The sequence below is a fragment of the Aristolochia californica genome, unplaced genomic scaffold, assembly GCF_029961685.1.
Source record: "Aristolochia californica isolate CCGP_79_NKW_82.1479 unplaced genomic scaffold, dmAriCali1.0.hap1 SCAF_7, whole genome shotgun sequence".
NCBI classification, from domain to species: Eukaryota; Viridiplantae; Streptophyta; class Magnoliopsida; order Piperales; family Aristolochiaceae; genus Aristolochia; species Aristolochia californica.
Genome location: NW_027182268.1, coordinates 37,210,095 through 37,227,620, shown reverse-complemented (window position 1 = coordinate 37,227,620; position 17,526 = coordinate 37,210,095). Strand labels below are relative to the sequence as shown.

At 38.4% G+C, this 17,526-nt stretch overlaps 1 protein-coding gene and 1 pseudogene across 2 annotated transcripts; one reads left to right on the top strand and one right to left on the bottom strand.

The window, feature by feature from the left end:
* The first annotated feature begins 417 nt into the window (after nucleotides 1-417).
* Nucleotides 418-13,673, top strand: LOC137937575 (uncharacterized). 2 transcript variants are annotated; one of them, XM_068782661.1, is made up of 13 exons: nucleotides 418-970; nucleotides 2,083-2,218; nucleotides 2,366-2,502; nucleotides 2,711-2,864; nucleotides 3,436-3,674; nucleotides 4,030-4,141; nucleotides 4,417-4,561; nucleotides 4,703-4,845; nucleotides 10,559-10,728; nucleotides 10,860-11,168; nucleotides 11,738-11,793; nucleotides 11,916-12,130; nucleotides 12,230-13,673. In XM_068782661.1, exons 1-13 carry the CDS (start codon nucleotides 767-769, stop codon nucleotides 13,405-13,407), a joined length of 3,198 nt encoding a protein of 1,065 aa, XP_068638762.1. In that variant the 5' UTR covers nucleotides 418-766; the 3' UTR covers nucleotides 13,408-13,673. The 2 variants fall into 2 exon arrangements, with proteins under 2 accessions (XP_068638762.1, XP_068638761.1); XM_068782660.1 differs by having other exon boundaries at nucleotides 2,711-2,912.
* A 2,394-nt stretch (nucleotides 13,674-16,067) lies between these two features.
* LOC137937396 (F-box/kelch-repeat protein At1g23390-like) lies at nucleotides 16,068-17,373 on the bottom strand (annotated as a pseudogene).
* Nucleotides 17,374-17,526: the final 153 nt, after the last annotated feature.

Here is a 17,526-nt window from a genome sequence, read left to right as displayed (position 1 = left end):
GTGCATCGAAAAGTTGCATAAAAGACTAATAAGAACAAAAAGTTTTATACAGCTCGGAGTACCTTGTCCTCTTGCTGCATCCCTGTTCTTCAATTAATGTTGGTTAAGCGTAGAACTTTATCATCTATTGAGTAGCCCCCCCCATGCATTTAATTCAGGACGACTAGCAATGAGTTGTAATAACGGCGAAGGCAAGGCAACAACAGTAAATTGCTCAGTAGTACTACTTGTCAGATAGTCTCTGTTAATTTTCAAACAAAAAGTAGTTTATCTAGCTAGTAACTCACAAATCAAGATAGGCTCAACTGTGTAAATGGGTTTATGGAGGAAAATAATGGTGATTTCAGAAGAGGCCTATTGTAGGGGTGACTCTGGGTAACTTCATGTTGGAATCAAACGTCTGAGTAGAAATGGAGCATTGACTGCTGTCGCCTTGACTGTCTTCTTCACATTATTTTAGGATTATCTATCTACATTTTGAAAATGAAAACTGTGAGAATCGCTAACACAGCCAGCGGTAGCGAATTTACGCCATTTTTTTTGTTAAGAACCACCCATCAACACCCACCACCACTCCGTTTCCCCCTCACAGTTATCTCATCATTATCATCAGTTCTTGTTCCAGGTTCTGCTCCAGCTTTCTGGACCAGGACGACCAATGTATTTATTGCTCTTCTCATGCCGCTCACTAGATAAAGCTGTGACTCTCCACTCAATGTCGTGAGAATGTAATGTGGCTGAAATATTTGGAACTCGATCTTCCGAAATGGGTATGAAGGGCAGAGTCTCATGGCTGATTTTTCTCTGCTGGGTTCTTGCGGTTTTGTGCTTGAGGGCTCACGGCGAGGTAGCAGTGAAGTTCTTGAGTGGTCCTCAGTCTTTAACATCGACAAACAGAGTGACATTTAGGTTTCAAGCTGTGGTGGAGGAGACTGGACAGCTTTGCAGGAATTGTAGCTTCAAATGCAAGGTTGGTGCTCCCTCTCTCTGTCTCTGACCAACATTCATGGTGTTTTCGCTATTAAAAAAATCATGGTGTTTTCTTCTCTTTATTACTTCCAACCAGCTGACGTTACTGAAAATTATGGTCGAAATTACGTATATATTACTCTGTTGTTTACCTTGTCGGGAAACAGGACTTTGCATTGTGGAATCTATTCTGTAGTCATAATGATGTTTCCTTTTTGCTAGTTTACTGCCTTTGCTTTTGTTAATAATCTCGTGTTTCCGGTTGTAAAGAGCTAATGAATGATTCTTTTCATTCATATTGGACGTTCGAGTCGGGAAATCTTTGTTATAATATTTATAGGTATCTGATTCTACTGCAAATGGTTGCATGTATCCAAAATTTTCTGCTTTTCATTTGTGGAGATTACTATAGTGCATGGAAGTGTCTGAACTCTGAAGTCATCTAAAGGAAAATGATAGAAAATTCTGTAATCATTTTTTCTGTCTAGAAACTTGAAATAGACTGTTTTGGAACCTTTCCATGAAATACTAATGCATGCATTGTGCCTAGAAACTATTTTTGCTAATGTGGAGCTTCAGCATCCTCACCTGTGAATCAACTAGAAAGACAATACTGCTTGTTGAAGTAAAATTGCTGTTAGGTCAAGAAACTGGATAGCTCTAATTACCACTTCTATGTATTTATTTGCCTCTAATGTTTCTAAAATATCTGAGCATGCGCAACTTGGCTTGCAAATGGTGGATTAACTCTTGCAACAGATATTATAGTGCAACCAACGTTATGTGCATTCTTGGGGCCTTTATGATGCATACGTTTGATTTATTTCAAGAAAGATGTTTGAAATTCTATTATTAGATTGTTTTTAGGTGATTTAGAACAGTATTTTTGTGTGTGAAGAAATTTATGGTAATGCAGAGAGATAATGAGATCACGTTGCCTGTCTTCGTGAGAAAGCATAAGTGCCAATTGTTGAATGTTCCTTTTTTTATAAGTATTTTGAATAGTAATCCACTTGTATAATTTGTTCTTGCCAATAATTTATTACCATGGAGGTGACTCTCCAGATGGGTTCAATGATCTCGATTCTAACCTTGCATGTATGCAACAAGCAGCTTGACAATCAAACATCTCTGAATTGTGAGGCTAGAAAAGTTTCTTACACAAGCCTACGTGATGGGAACCACACCTTTGAGGTCTGCGCAAATGGATCGCATGGAGTTAGCTGTGCTAGCTATGACTGGACTGTTGGTTGAGAACATTCTCTTTATCCTTTAGATTTATGAATTTTCTGTTATCATTACGAACCTGCAAATAATTATGAATAAACTGAGAAATATGAAATTATTGTGGTCAAATCAGTTTGTTCAACTAATTTTCGTGTTGTATTTTGTGCAGATACTGTTCCACCTACTGCATATGTTTCAGCTGAAAGTTCTTTCACAAATGCATTAAATGTTTCTGTAGATATTTCTTTTAGTAAACCATGCATTGGTGGAGGTGGATTCAGGTGCTCCTCTGTCAATTCTTGTAATGTGAGTTGCTGGTTGACTAACCTCATCAAATTTTATCATCTTAATCTTTGGTGTCTTTCTTGTCAATTTTATGCAAACCACTTGCTTAGTTGCTCCTTTTAACTTATGCGGAAATAAAATTATTGTGACCATATTGATTTGACAATTAGTGTTGTTTATTAAATGGGATGAACATTAATATTGAGATTTCTGTTTGGATCCTGTCTAGCTTCTTGTGTATGGTGCTGGCCAAGTTATCCCGTCCACATTCAAAATTCTTCAACCAAACCTGAAGTTTTCTCTGCTTGTGGGATTATCTGTTGACATAGAATATGGACGGCTGGTGCTGGTAATGGACAAGGATTTCTGTACAGATACTGCTGGTAACAGGTTTACAAGAACAACAAATTCAAGTTTTTTTGTACATTTTGGTATGTCCAGTTCTCCATTCTTTCAGATTGGACTCTGTCTGAAGCCTAGCATGGTTTCTTTTCTGAAAATGCTATTTACGTTTAATATATTATCTTTTATTCTTTTTATCCAGTCATATTTTCGAATCACTGTTTTCAATATTAAGAATGTAAGACAATAATCAATTTGTGCAAAGATGAGTTTATTGAGAATTTTAGGATATATTCCATATGAAAAGAAGTTGAGGCATAAATTTGTGGATGAGTAACTAACCACAAGATACTTATTGAAGATTGCTGCAGTTGGACTATCCAAATGTTTTGCTTCTGACAAAATTATCTTTAAATTGCAGTTGAATTAAAAGCATGTATATTTATGTGTAAACTTTTTTAAGTAATGAGGACAGTCACATTTGATCATGGAAAGTTTTGGACTGGCTCACCTGTAAAGACATCCTTCAGTTAGTAGCCTGAGTTTGTCGAGTTCATGGAATTTGAGTTATTGTTTTTGCAATGTACTTAATGACTGCTCCACATTTTCCAGATAGAAGGAATGTATATCTGAGCTTGAGGACCCACATCCCAGAAAAGTTGATTCAACTCAACAATGCGATAAGAATGGTTGAGGCAACTAATAGCAACAATAATCTGAAGGTTTATTTGTATTTCTCAGAACCTGTTCTCAACTCATCTGCTGAAATTCAAAGTGTTATTCACACAACTACAGGCTTCCTTCTTCCCAGCAATGGAAAAACCTTGGGGAATCGACGATTTTCTTATCTTGTGAGTAATTGTAAATCATATCAGCAATGTGAGGGATACATGTCATGTTTCTTAGTTTGGATCATTCTGAGGGGTAACTTAAGTTGTTTAAAAAAGATAGTTGAAGTAGCTTAACTAAACATGCACAATCAGTATACTTAGTGTTAGGTGGAACTGAAAGGTTGACTATGGTGTTTATGTTTTGCAAGTACTGAAAGGATGAATATAACTGATAAGGGAACTATTCTATTTATGTGATTATGTAAAATTATCATCTAAAGTTCTTGAGATTTCTACTGCCTTTACTCTATCATCATGTTTCCCATTTGGTTCAATTATTTCTCTTGACTTCTGATATACATTCTTGCCTTTTCAGTTGCAAAATGTTTCTGGCATTGCTATTGTGACTGTAAGCGTTCACACAAGCTCTATAATCAGTAGACAAGGGACTCCTGTTCTGCCAACGGACTCTACCACTTTCCTTTATGGTAGGCACCATCTCATTGTTGAGAAATAAAATTTGTGGTATAACATAATATGACAAACACTATCATCATGAAGAAGAACAAACAAAGAGCGACAGTTATGAAACAACAATTATGTAGATAATTTTATTTTTCATATTTTGTCTGCGGTACCTTCACTTGGACATCACAGCTTGCAATAGCTGAAATATCTCATATTTTGTATGCTTTAGCTGCCTGGACACTGATAGGTGATTAGAATATGTGATCTCATATTTCTGGGAAACATTATATTATAGATTCCCGAAGACCATCAGTAAAGCTCAGTACAACAAGAAATCAGAGGACTAATGAACGCACAATTCCTGTCATAATAAAGTTTGGGAAACCAGTTTTTGAGTTCAAACCCTCAGACATATCTGTTTTGGGAGGACACTTACTCAGGCAAGTGATTTTGTCCGTCCTGTTCAAAATTTGACTATTTTTTTCACATAAAAAAAAAGTGGATGAGGTAGTCATTAAGCATGTTATATGGCTGAGAACTTTGTTTGCATTTATTGTAATGTACTCTATTCTTTTTTGCAGATTTCATCAAGTAAATCAAAGAGTTTATGTCACAGATATACATGCTGATGCTGACATTGTATCTGTTGATATTCCTGAAAATGTAACAAGGGATGTGGCAGGAAATAGGAATTTTGCATCAAATATCCTACACGTGAAGCATTGTAATAAAGCTTTTTCTCTGCTTCAATAGGACTTTCTGCTTAGGTTTTTCTTTCTCATTTTAAAATTGGTTTCACTCATTCATGTCATGGGAGCATATGGGAATGCTACAAGTAGAATGTTTGGTCTTTGTTTTCTTATCCCAGTCTCCTGCTACTACAGCCAGTTTATTTTTGAACCATATATTAGTTTGAAGATTTGTTGCTTAACTTGAAGACATTTTAAAACTGGGAAGACCAGTACTTCATTATATGTAGATACTTACATTATTGATTTATGTGTAACTTCTTTTGTTGAATGTGCATTTGTGACTGACAATTTACCTAGCATGTTTTGCCAAGTTTTATAAAAAAGAGTTTCTTGCAATTCTAGGAATATCATTAATGATGGCATCTCTAACGCTGAATGTCATTGTTAGAAAATATGTCCAGGGGTATTTTGGTCATTTCACCACTTGCACAGTTTTATTTCTATGTGTAATCTTGTTCTATACGTTGAATTATGTCTATGGTTTATTTTTCATGTACATAGGATACATAGTTAGGGAGATATAAGGAGAATAAGCATTATTGTATGTATAGGGATATTTTTGTAATTTTTCTCAAACCTTATTCATTATATAGAGCACCCCCAACGAGCCTCTTTTTGGTTCTTCTCTCAATCTCTCACCTCTCCTTCTCTCTCGTTTCACCACCTAAAAACTTAATTTCTACATGGTATCAATGCAATAGATCACTTCTGGGAGCACCTTACTACAATTTTCCATCAGATTTGAAGAGGCCGACTTACTAGAAGAAGGGTTCTACCAGTTCTTCAGTTATTGGTTCATAAAAGTTCAAACTTTTTCTCTTTTTCTTTGCCATAACCTTAAGGTTACTAGTTTCTATTGATCACTGAGTGATCCTCTATGATTTAATTGCCCTAAGTGTGTCTCTACTGAAGATTTTTGGGATGTGTGTCACCCATCCCTGTTATTGTGCCTGTGTCATCCTAGATTTAGCTGACCTCAGCCCTAATTGAGAGGTAATTTATATTATTCTCATTGAATTTGAAGCGTTGTGTTGGTTTCTTGAACTATTGTAGTGCGCCCATCCTAGTTTTTGCCCTAACCCTAATTCTGCGAGGTGGGGCCCACTCTGGTGATATATTTGGAAATTTTTTGGCAATATTAATTGGTTATTTTGTGATCCTACATCAATAATGTGGTTGATTCAGGGGAAGTTTATACTCCATCTAGAGAGAATATAGGATATGATGGAAAAAACGTTATTATGATTACATCTAAGAAATTGACAAGGTCTAATATCTATATCGGGCTAAATTTGTCATAATGTATCTAAAGGGTAGAAATAAGATAAAATTATTAGAGATGATTCTTTGGTTCCTACAGATGATGATTGGGAGGCAGAGGACAGCGAAGTTATGATTTGGATTGTCAATAGCATTGAGAAATCAAGGGAGAAATCAAGTGATGAACTGTGAGACAATAAAGGCTATGTGGCTGTCCCTAAAGTCTCTATATGCTCAGGAGAGTAATCTCTCGAGTCTATGAGCTATATATTGATTTCTTTGGGCTGAAAAGAAGAAATAGAACTATCATAGAGTACTACAATGCATTCCTTGGTATGTGGCAGGAGATTGATGTGTATCATCCACCTACTACAGATGAAAGGGAATTGAGGAAACAACACAATCAGTTGTTGGTTGCAAATTTCATGATGGTTAGGTCATGGATTTGATGGGATAAAGGCTCAAGTATTAGCCTTTGATGAGATACTTACTCTTTGTGCCACCTTTAATCGCATTGTGAGGGCTGAGAAGACTATGGTACCCAAAGTAGGTAAATATGGCAAGATAATGGAAGTTATAGCTCTTAATACTTCAGACACTACATCTGCCCCCACAAACTCCTCTAGAGGTCGCATGAGTATTGGCAAAGATAATGGAAGCTATTGCTTTTAATACTTCAGACACTACATTAGCCCCCCCAAACTCCTCTAGAGGTCGCACGGGTATTGGCAAAGGCCGAGGTGGAGAGGGCTCAGTTTGAGGTAGAGGCCATGGTGATGGTAAGTCAGAAAGAAAATGTGTTCACTATGGACGAAATAACCACTATTCTGACAGGTGCTGGATTAAGTTTAGAAAACTGGCATGGGCTAATTCCACCACTCTTGATAGTGGAAGTGGTCTTTCCGACTCTTCTACCTCTGTTACACCAGGAGCTTTAGATGAGATGCAACATCTGATATAGTAGCAACAGTAGATTACATAGCATATGACTCCAAATTCTATAACCCCATCTTTTGCATTTGTAGCTCATGCTTCCATCCATGTTCCTACTCCTACTGGTGCTAGCGCAGGTATACCAGCTTATCATGTTCACTTATCACCATCCTAGGTTCTTGATTCAAGGGCCTCTAGGCATATGTCAAGTATGTTGTCATTGTTTTTTTATTTGAAGGAGTCTCTATATATAAAACATGTCAATCTAGCTAATGGATCTACCTCTCCTATTCAAGGAGTAGGTGATGTCACTCCAGCCTCCTTATCTCCTCAGTCAGCGTTTCTTGTCCCCAAGTTTCCTTTAAATTTGTTATTTGTTAGTAGCTAGCCAAATCTATGAATTGTTCTCTCACTTTTTATCCTACTAATTGTGTTTTTAAGGATCTTGCAATGACGAAGATGATTGGTTCCGCTCATGAGAGCCACCAACTAGATAATATTCAAGCATTACACTCAACATATTCTCCTCTACAATGGCACTTGTGGCTAGTTCATCCAATTGTAGCAAAACGGATTCAAGTCTTTCCAAAGTTTTCTTCTGGTCTTTCATTTTAGTGCAAGTCATGTCAACTTGGCAAGCATTGCAAAAATTCCTTTCCAGTCTCACCTTACAAATTGAGTCATATGTTTGAGATTATACACTCTGTTATCTGGGGTCCTTGTCCTATGATTAGTCAGTTTGGTTATAAGTACTTTATTTCTTTTATTGATGATTTTAGTAGACGCACTTGGATTTACTCTTCATGGAAAAATTTGAGGCCTTTGTTATATTCAATTTTTTTAACAATGAAATAAAGAATCAGTTTGTTGCCTCATTCCTTATTTTACATATTGACAATGGCCTTGAATTCTTGAATCATAAATTTCATATTTTTGTCATAACCAAGGAATTATTCATCAAACATCCTATGTTTATTTTCACTCCTCAGCAAAATGGAGTGGTTGAATGTAAAAAACATTATTTACTAGAAGTTACTAGGACAACGATGATACACATGAATGTACCCAAGTCCTACTGAGGTGATGTTGTACTTATTGCCTATTTTTTTTATTAATAGAATGCCTTCATCTATTTTAGTAAGTAAAATTCCTATTTAGGTCCTTTTTACCATCAGTTCCATCATTTCCTATCTCTCCTCAGGTGTTTGGTTGTGTTTGTTCTGCACATGTATTGGGACCTTCTAGGGATAAGTTGTCACCTATAGCAGTTAAATGTATATTTCTGGGATATTCTCGAACACAGAAGGGATATAAATGTTTTTGCCCATCTATTAGAAAAACATTTGTGTCTGCAGATGTTACATTTTTCAAGGATGTTCCCTTTTTTCATCTACATCGTTACCCTTAGCTCCTATTGTACCTTCTGACCCTAGATCTGTTATTCCTATACCAGTTGATGAACCCATTGGACCTTCAAAAGTTGTCATTGTTGAGAAACCTTTGCAGGTGTATAAGTGCAAAAAAGAAGTTTCATCTCGGGCTCTAGATTCTTCTCTCACACCGGACCATGACTTTGAATCGTCTAAGGATCTTGAGGTTAGTGTCTTACATCTTCCTATTGCACTAATGAAAGGTGTCAGAAAAGGTACTTGGTATCCCTTGTCTCATTTGGTGTCTTTTGGTTTCTTATCTGACAACTATAAAAAGTTATTTTTGTCTATCTCTATTTGCACTATTCCTTCATCACTGCAGGAAACCCTTTTATCCCCCCAATAGAAATAAGCTATGGATGTTGAAATGGAGGAATTAGTAGATCAAACACTTGGAAACTATGTGATTTACCTTTAGGGGCAACAGTTGTTGGCTCCAGATGGGTTTATACGGTAAAATATAATGCTAACTGTCCGATTGAGAAGTATAAAGCTTGGTTGGTAGCTAGAGGGTTCACTCAAACTGATGGCATAAATGTGTTTGAGACCTTTTCTCCTATTGCACGATTATCTTTTGTTCACATTTTGATCTTGGTTGTAGTGAATCAAGGATGATCCCTATGTCAATTAGACATAAAAACTGCCTTCTTGTTTGGTGATTTGGAAGAAGCAGTATATATAGAGCAACCTCTGGGGTATGTTGCTTAGAGGGAGATACATAAAGTTTGTAAACTCAAGAAGGCGATTTATGGGCTACAATAGAGTCCGCCAGTTTGGTTTGAAAAATTCAGCCAAGATATCTATGGGATTCTCGAGGAGTCATTGTGATCACTCCTTATTTGTAATGAAGAAGTCATCCGGAATTGTGGTGCTATTGATTTACATAGATAACATTATTCTATCTGGGAGTGAAATTTCCGATATAGAGGACACTAAGTCTCATTTGTCTGTACATTTTCATACATAGGACTTGGGGCCGTTGATATACTTTCTAGGCATTGAAGTGGCAAAAAACAAAGGAGTTGTGATGACACGACAAAAATATACAATTGATATGCTCAAGGAAGATGGTTTGTTGGGAGCATCAACTGATACTCTAATGGAAGTAGGACATGATCTCCATGATGGTCGGAGTATAGAATTAAATGACAAAACACAAGTGTCAGAGGTTAGTGGGTTATATGCCATAGTTACTAGACCTGATATCTCATTTGCAGTGAGTGTAATGAGTCAGTTTATGGAGCATCCTCGCAAAATACACTTAGAAGTTGCACAAAAGAATATTGAGGTATCTTAAAGGAGCACCAAGAAAAGGTCTTTTCTTTAGACCCAATGGTCATATGAAGATTGAAGTTTTCTCTTATGCAGATTACACTGGTTCCAAACTAGACAGGAAGTCAACCTTTGGTTATTGTGTTTTCTTAGGAGGTAACCTGATCGGTTGGCAAAGTAAAAAACAAAATGTTGTGGCTCGATCTAGTGCTGAAGCTGAATACAAGGCTTGGCCCATAGTGAGTGAGTAGATGTGGGTCAGATCAGTGTCATAGGAATTGGGTTTCTACCAGAGTGAACTGATGAGCATGTTCTGTGATAATCAGATAGCTATCTTCATTGCAAGTAATTCAATCTTCCATGAGAGGACTATGCAACAAGCTAGGATTTCTGAATGTAAACGCTCCTGCTTGAGGAGGAATGTTAGAAAATATGTCTAGGGGTATTTTTGGTGATTTCACTACTTCCATAGTTTTATTTCTATATGTAATCTTGTTCTATACTTTGAATTATGTCTATGGTTAAATTTCATGTACATAGGATACACAGTTAGGGAAATATATGTATAAGGGTATTTTTGTAATTTTGCTCAAACCCTATTCATTAAATAGAGCTGGGGCTGGGGTCATGCATGACCCCAACGAGCCTTTTTTTGGTTCTTCTCTCAATCTCTCACCTCTTCTTTTCTCCCCATCTCACGTCTCTCTCCTTCCACCACCTAAAACCTTAATTTCGACAATCATCTTTTCTCGATATATGTTCGTTTAACTACTTTTTCATTTTTTGGCAGATTCTGCATCAATAACATCTATCTTACTCTCTACAATCGTGACTACTGCTTTTGGGATCACAGCTGTTGCTGCAGGACTCCTTACTATTTCAACAGCAAGCCTGCAGTCACTGGGAACATTAGCTAGACCATCTTCTCTTGTGACATCTGAGCCAACTAGAAACATATTTGTATGACAAAAAAGCTCTTCAACCAAAAAAAATATATTTATGATTTTTCTATGTGAAAAATTAGACAGTATTTTCAGTTGTGTATGTAAGCTGAGCTGGTTTTTTTTTTTTTTTGTGTGTGTGTTTTACAGAGAATTGCGAGTCACATACAGATATTTGCACTCTCTAAATGGTTATCACCAATAATTCCAGTTGAATATTATGAATTTGTTCAGCATCTACAATGGGTTATTCCTCACCTTCACCTCCCATGGGAATCTGGATACACCCAGTCTATTATGGTAGACAATAGCCCCCTTGTCTCGACACAAGTGGAAGTATCTGAAAATATAGTCTTGGATTCTTTCAAAAATTCTCTATGGAGAAAAGAGACTGCTGAAATTGATGCTACTATATCTGGATTGCCACTTACACCCATGGAGTACATGTCGTATTTTGAGGTGCAAAACTGAATTTTCTTTTGTTTCTGTGTTCCTTTCAATATGCAAGACAGCAGAAATTTTCTGATTCCAGTGGAATTTTCAGAACTCTCATTTCCTAAATCAAATCTATTTGGCAATGTTATAGTCCAATTCAGGTTTGCTGTAAGAAATTTTTATTTCCAGCTAGCTAGAATGCCAGAAACTTAGACATTTGATACACATTCCTCTTAAAAACCCCTACCTCTATTTGGTATTAGCACAAGAGTTCTTTCTATGGATCATGCAAGGCTCTTATAAGTCTCTTATAAGTGAATGAAGGTAAACAAAAGAAAAACTATAAGCTTGGGTTTGCTGTGCTTTCCTTCACAGCTTGCTAGAACATGAAACAAGCTTAAGGGAACAAAAAGTGGTTAAAGCCCATCTTTGCAACTACATCTACTCTATTTTGAATTTTTTTTAAATCAAGTTCTAGCATTCCAAAAGCAAGTTAAAAGACTGCTCAAATGGTACACAATGTTCCAACAAATATATTTTTTCTAATTTTCTTTTCTTTGCCTGGAAAAATAACTTCAAGCTTCTGTACACAGAGCCAAAATATCTCACCTGAAGCAGATATCATCTTGGACTTGCAGAGCTCAAATGGGTAGTTTGGCCTGATCTTTAGTTCTGAATGCATTCCATCTTATGTCTTTTACATTCCCATTCTGTTGATTGTTGTTATGCTGCTTTTTAATTGTGGATTCAACTGCTTTTGCTGGGCCGTAGGTGGAAACAATTCAACAGGAACTTGTTTTGGCTAGCTCTGATCGCTGGAGTCTTATTGTTACTCCATATTTTCATTCTTTCTATCCTTAAATTCAGAAGGAAGCGTGCAGACAAACAGAAGAATTATGGGCCACTTGTACTTCCAAGATTTGAGATCTTTTTGATAATCCTCGCTTTACCATGTCTTTGCCAGGCATCGGCTGCTGTTATCAGAGGTATTATCAATTAAGTTTTCTGAATGATTTCCATTATCTTATCAGTTCTAAAGTTTTAGGGTTTTGACAACGTTTATTTTGCCCTTCTTTTACTTCAAGGAGGATCCACTTCAGGAATTGTTGTTGGTATTCTGCTGCTGGGTGTTGTATCATTTCTGCTGTTATCGTTGCTGTTGTTCGTCTCAATTGGAATTACACTAGGGAAGCTACTTCAGTACAAGGAGGTTCACCAAGAAGGACAGCAGTCCCACTGGTATCAAGACATAGTGCGAGTAACTCTAGGACCTGGCAAAAGAGGTCAGTGGACATGGAAAAATCAACCAAACTCTGTTCACCTTGCAAAGTTAGGTCCCTTATTTGAAGATCTCAGGGGGCCACCGAAGTTTATGCTATCACAAATAGCTAGTACAAACTCGGGCAAGCGAAGGGATCAAATCATAGCTTCTGATGATGAAACAGAGGATGCCCAAGCACCTTTTATTCAGAAACTCTTTGGGATCCTCCGAATTTATTACACTTTACTAGAATCAGTAAGAAGGGTTGCTCTTGGAATAGTTTCTGGGGCTAACCTAGATAACGGGTCTGCTAAATTTCCGGCGTTAATTGTTTTGTGCATAACAGCTTTTCAGCTCTTATTCCTTGTTCTTAAAAAGCCTTTTATCAAGAAAAAGGTGCAATTAGTAGAGATTATCTCTGTTGCAGTTGAAGTGGGAATTTTGGCAACCTGTCTAGCGCTAGTGGAGAAGGAATTTTCAACAGAGGGAGAAAAAAGAATTGGAATCTTTATGCTTTTGTTGTGCATGATTGGATTTATTGCTCAGATGGGCAATGAGTGGTATGCCTTATATAAACAGGTATTACGGTTAAGCCCAGTTGATGGATCTTTCTGTACAGGTCTAAAAATGGTTTCTGTTGGACTTCTATTGTTTCTGATCCCATGGAAACTACTAAAGAACTGGGATGATAATTTGCCTTCAAGTAGCGGAGAGAGAGAAGCAGGTGAAACTGGTTCTTCTGGTGCTCCAACCAGGAGCTCCGGAAGCTCCGGTACAAGCGGAACAGATAGGCCCTGGTTGAAGCAACTGAGAGCTTTGGCGCGAGCGAGCTTTAGTAAAGAAGACGGAGGCTCAAATGACCCTTCAGGCAGTCAGACTAAGAGAGGGTTTTGGAGTGGTAAGAGAAGTGGGAGCTCGTCGATGACTTCATCTTCTGATTCAAAGGCAAAATCACAAGGAGGATTGTATAAAGACTTCGAAGCCATTTTTTCCACAAGGTGAGGGATCTAACAGTATACGTTTTAAATTTGAGATGTGTTTCTTTGGAGATCTCTCAAATTAGATTTGCCAATGCAGTCGAGTAAACGATAAAAAACAAAGCCGTTGGCAGAACAGTTGAGAGATCCTGGAGAATGAGAGATTTTATTACTCTTCTGAACATATTTGCCTGGTGAATTAAAGATGCAATACTGATAAATTTTCACTTAAAGCTTGTAATAATGAAATGTGGAAATCGAATGCCACACTCATGGCTCTGTCTTTTGACATTTCTTTGTTGCTTTGAGGTGAGTACTGCATGGTGTAAAGCATCGGCATTGTGAATAGGGGTATTGATAGTTAAGAGATTGTGGCATTCATTCTCTTTTCTTTTCTTTTCTTATCTTTTTTGGATATTAATCTTTTGGGTTTCTTGTATTGCTCGAGTCAACTCAGATATTGAGGCCAAGTCTAGGGGTGGCATCGAGCCGAGCCGAGCAAATAATATATGTCATTGCTAGAAAATCTCCACTTATGACAAACAAATCCATTATAAATATATGTCATTGCTAGAAAAATCTCCACTTAAATCCATTATAAATTTTCAAACTATAGTTATTTCTCTTTATGCTAGAAAATAATATATGTCATTGCTTGAGCAAAATCTCCACTTATGACAAAAACAAAAAAATAAAATTAGTTATTGTCAGATAAAAAAATACTCTTCCACTAGTAGTTACTTAATATGTTAAAAATATTAAAATTACCATGATGAGAAAAACATGAAAAATCATGTAGCTAGTAGCATTATCTCTGCACTCTTCTTCTCAGGCTATAATCATAAAATAAAATTTTAATAAATAAAACTAAAAAATATCGTAATAAATAATTAATCAAAGAAAATCACATTTTGATTTTTCTTTATACCGTGAAGAGTCTGAACCCAACCAGTGCCACAAATCAAAGTTTGAAATGTATTTGGTACCAAGGAAGAACTATACGAGTCTATTCCTCTACCACTAGCAGTAAATAATGACTCTGAAGCTATTGTGGATATGAGAATTATAAGGGGGGTTAGTCAACAAACTTAAAATTTGAAGTTCATCTTCATCTCCTGCTTCAAATTCATTTAATTCCTCTACATGAAATTCAATTTCAAACTTGGTGTTAATGTGGACAAGTTCATATAAGGAAAATAATTTCCAATGTTAGTGCCCCAAAATAAGAAAAATATAAAAAACAAGAAAATGAGTAACTTATAATAGTATACTTAATTAAAACATAATATTTAAACCCCAAGTTAGGTAAAACAAACATGAAAGTAATTTAATGTATAATTAATATATTAATTAATTAAATTATATATTATATTATTTAATGATTATAGTTTATTATACATTAATACAATAATTATGTGAGCCAATTAACTGTGTACATGATTAATTATAAAAAATAAAAAAATAAAAAATAAAATTTGATCAAATGCTAACTTTAACACACTATATTTTTACGTATTATTGCATCGTCCATAAGAAATATAGGTTGAGAATAGGGTTTGTAAGTTTTTTTTTTTATATAAACCACACGTGCGAACTCGCATGTGTGAAATACACGTGCGAATTCGCACGTTGTGCGGGACGGAGTGTCGAGGGGGGAAAATAATCCCAAGTCTCCAAACATTAGGTATCCGGGGGTTCCTGTTCCGGCGAGAGCGGTGGCCGGCTGATTTGACGGCGGCAGCAGGCGGTGGTAGGGGGTGACAACGACGGTGAGGGCGACGCTACGGGAGTTGACGGCGACGACGATGAGAGGCAGAGAAGGCGATGAGCGGGGGGAAGGATTAGGTGCGGCGGTGGCGGAAAGGGCACTGGCGGCGAGAGGGAGAAGGGAGATGGAGGCCGAGAGAGGAAATTTCGGAGGAAGAAGAGAGAAAGGAAGGAGGAGACGAAGAGAGTGAGGGCGAGAGAGAGACCGAAAAAAAATTTCGGGAGAGAAGAGAGCGAGGGTGGGAGAGAGAGCGTGAGACGAAGAGAACGAGGGCGAGAGAGAGACTGAAAAAAAATTTCGGGAGAGAAGAGAGCGAGGGCGGGAGAGAGACCGAAAAAACAATTTTCGGGAGAGAGGGCGTGAGACGAAGAGAGCGAGGGCGGGAGAGACCAAAAAAACAATTTTCGGGAGAGCGTGCGAGACTCCAGAAAATTTTCCCGATCCCGCCGCTCATTAAATTAACGAATCGGCTTGCGAGCCGATAAGCCGAACCTGGTTCTGTTCGAGCTCGGCTCGTTAACCTAAACGAGTCCATTTCTGAGTTTGAGTTCGGCTCGAGCTCAAAATATAACGAGTCAAACCAAACCGGAACCGAGCCAAACACGAGCCGCTCACGAGCCGGCTCGGTTCGAAGCCACCCCTAACCTAAGTCTTAGTTACAGAAAACGGCACATAACAGTTCTTGTGTTCATGATCTGTTCATGATCGGTGCCGTAGCAAGTGAATAATGAGTTAGTAGTGCGAGACGCAGGGCGTCGCCGATTTTACAGTTGAAAATCATGTCGTGGCTTATGATTATCAAATCATTTTTTCTTCTTATTTTTTTTAGGAATTACATGGTAGACATAATCAATGCCTTTCAATCCAATCTATGGACTAAAAAACCGTCGCTATTTCAATTAAAACCCAGAGAAAATTCACACGGATACACGGTTCCGGTACCTCCAGACTGGCCGAAGGTCATCAATGTCCACATTCGAGCAAGTGAATACAAGTTTGTCGATCGGATTCCCTTCATTGAGAACCAGATTTTCGAAACTCCACCATAAGCAGTTCCCGGAGGAGAAGTCGCAGAAGAAGATATCTCTTCTATCCGATGGGTCGTAGATATACACAGAATCTCCAGACACAGGAGCTTCGATCGACGAAAGTGGCGAAGAATCCGATTTCTTGAGCCGTTCAAGCATGTCCGATGGCATATCGCCAAGCAGGTGCCGTTCAAATGTTTCAGGGATCACTTCCCAAATCCTTAGACCCGATGGTCTCCATCCAGTCCTGCTTGAATAAATCTTCCACCCGAAAACCCGATCACGGAGAAGAAGGTCGAGGGGCCAGGACTCAAGCTTGAGACAGGACCCCAGGTCATGGTCTCCAGATTCAGCTAACAGAAATCGCTAGAGTCTTTCCGCAGAAAAAACATTTGACTGTCGGAGGCCGCAACAGAAAGCCACACGCGCGAGGCGGAATTCTTGAACTGCAGCGGCATGGGCTGGCATGCAAGCCGGCGGCTGGGGTTATCGACGTGGTAAACTTCCACAGCGAGGGGTACGTCCTCGAAAGCGCAGGACCCGCCGGCGACGACGACGTGCATCCCAACGACGGCCACGAGCCGGTCCGACCGCCACACCACCGGCGGCCCCATGTTACTCTAGGCGAAGTTAAGAGCGTCCCAGGAGACGGAGAACTTAAGAGGGGGAGACGCTGTACAGAAGGCTTCCATGTGAGGAGCAGAGGTTCGAAACATAAGAAAGCGGAAGACCTTGAATCCAAATCCATTAGCGGCAATTGGGGTCGTACGAGAGCACGGCAGCGGGAGCACTCGAGGTCGACGCTCGCGGGCGGAGGATCAGCCACGGTTTTACGCGCGGCGGGTAGTCGAGAGATAGAGAGTCACCGCGCGTCTCCATGACCTGGAAACACAAGAAGCGTGGAGGAGATCGAAGAGAGAGAGACGGGAAAGGATGGCGAGGAAGAGATCCCCGTGGAGGGCGAAGCTAGACTGCGGCGCGGCCGCTGGAACAGGTTCTTCTTTCCCTTTGCTGCCATGGTTGAGAAGTAAAGAAGAGATTTGGGAGCCGCATTGGATGTATATATATTCCGCCGAGATTACCGTAATAGGCGCAATCGATGTCGTAATCCCACGGTCTTATTCGGTGGAGTAGCGGTACCGCACCATCCAGTATCGATGGATGAGATTGCCCTATAATTATTAATGGGTCCCATTTTAACAAATACATCAATATTTTGGGAATTATTTGGATAATTTTAATTATGATGTTATTAGATATTAAAATTTTTTTTTTTATTTTTTTTCAAAAATAGACTTGCTTCCTTCTGCTCTGTAAGCAAAAGTGGGGGAGGGACGGGTCAGTTGCC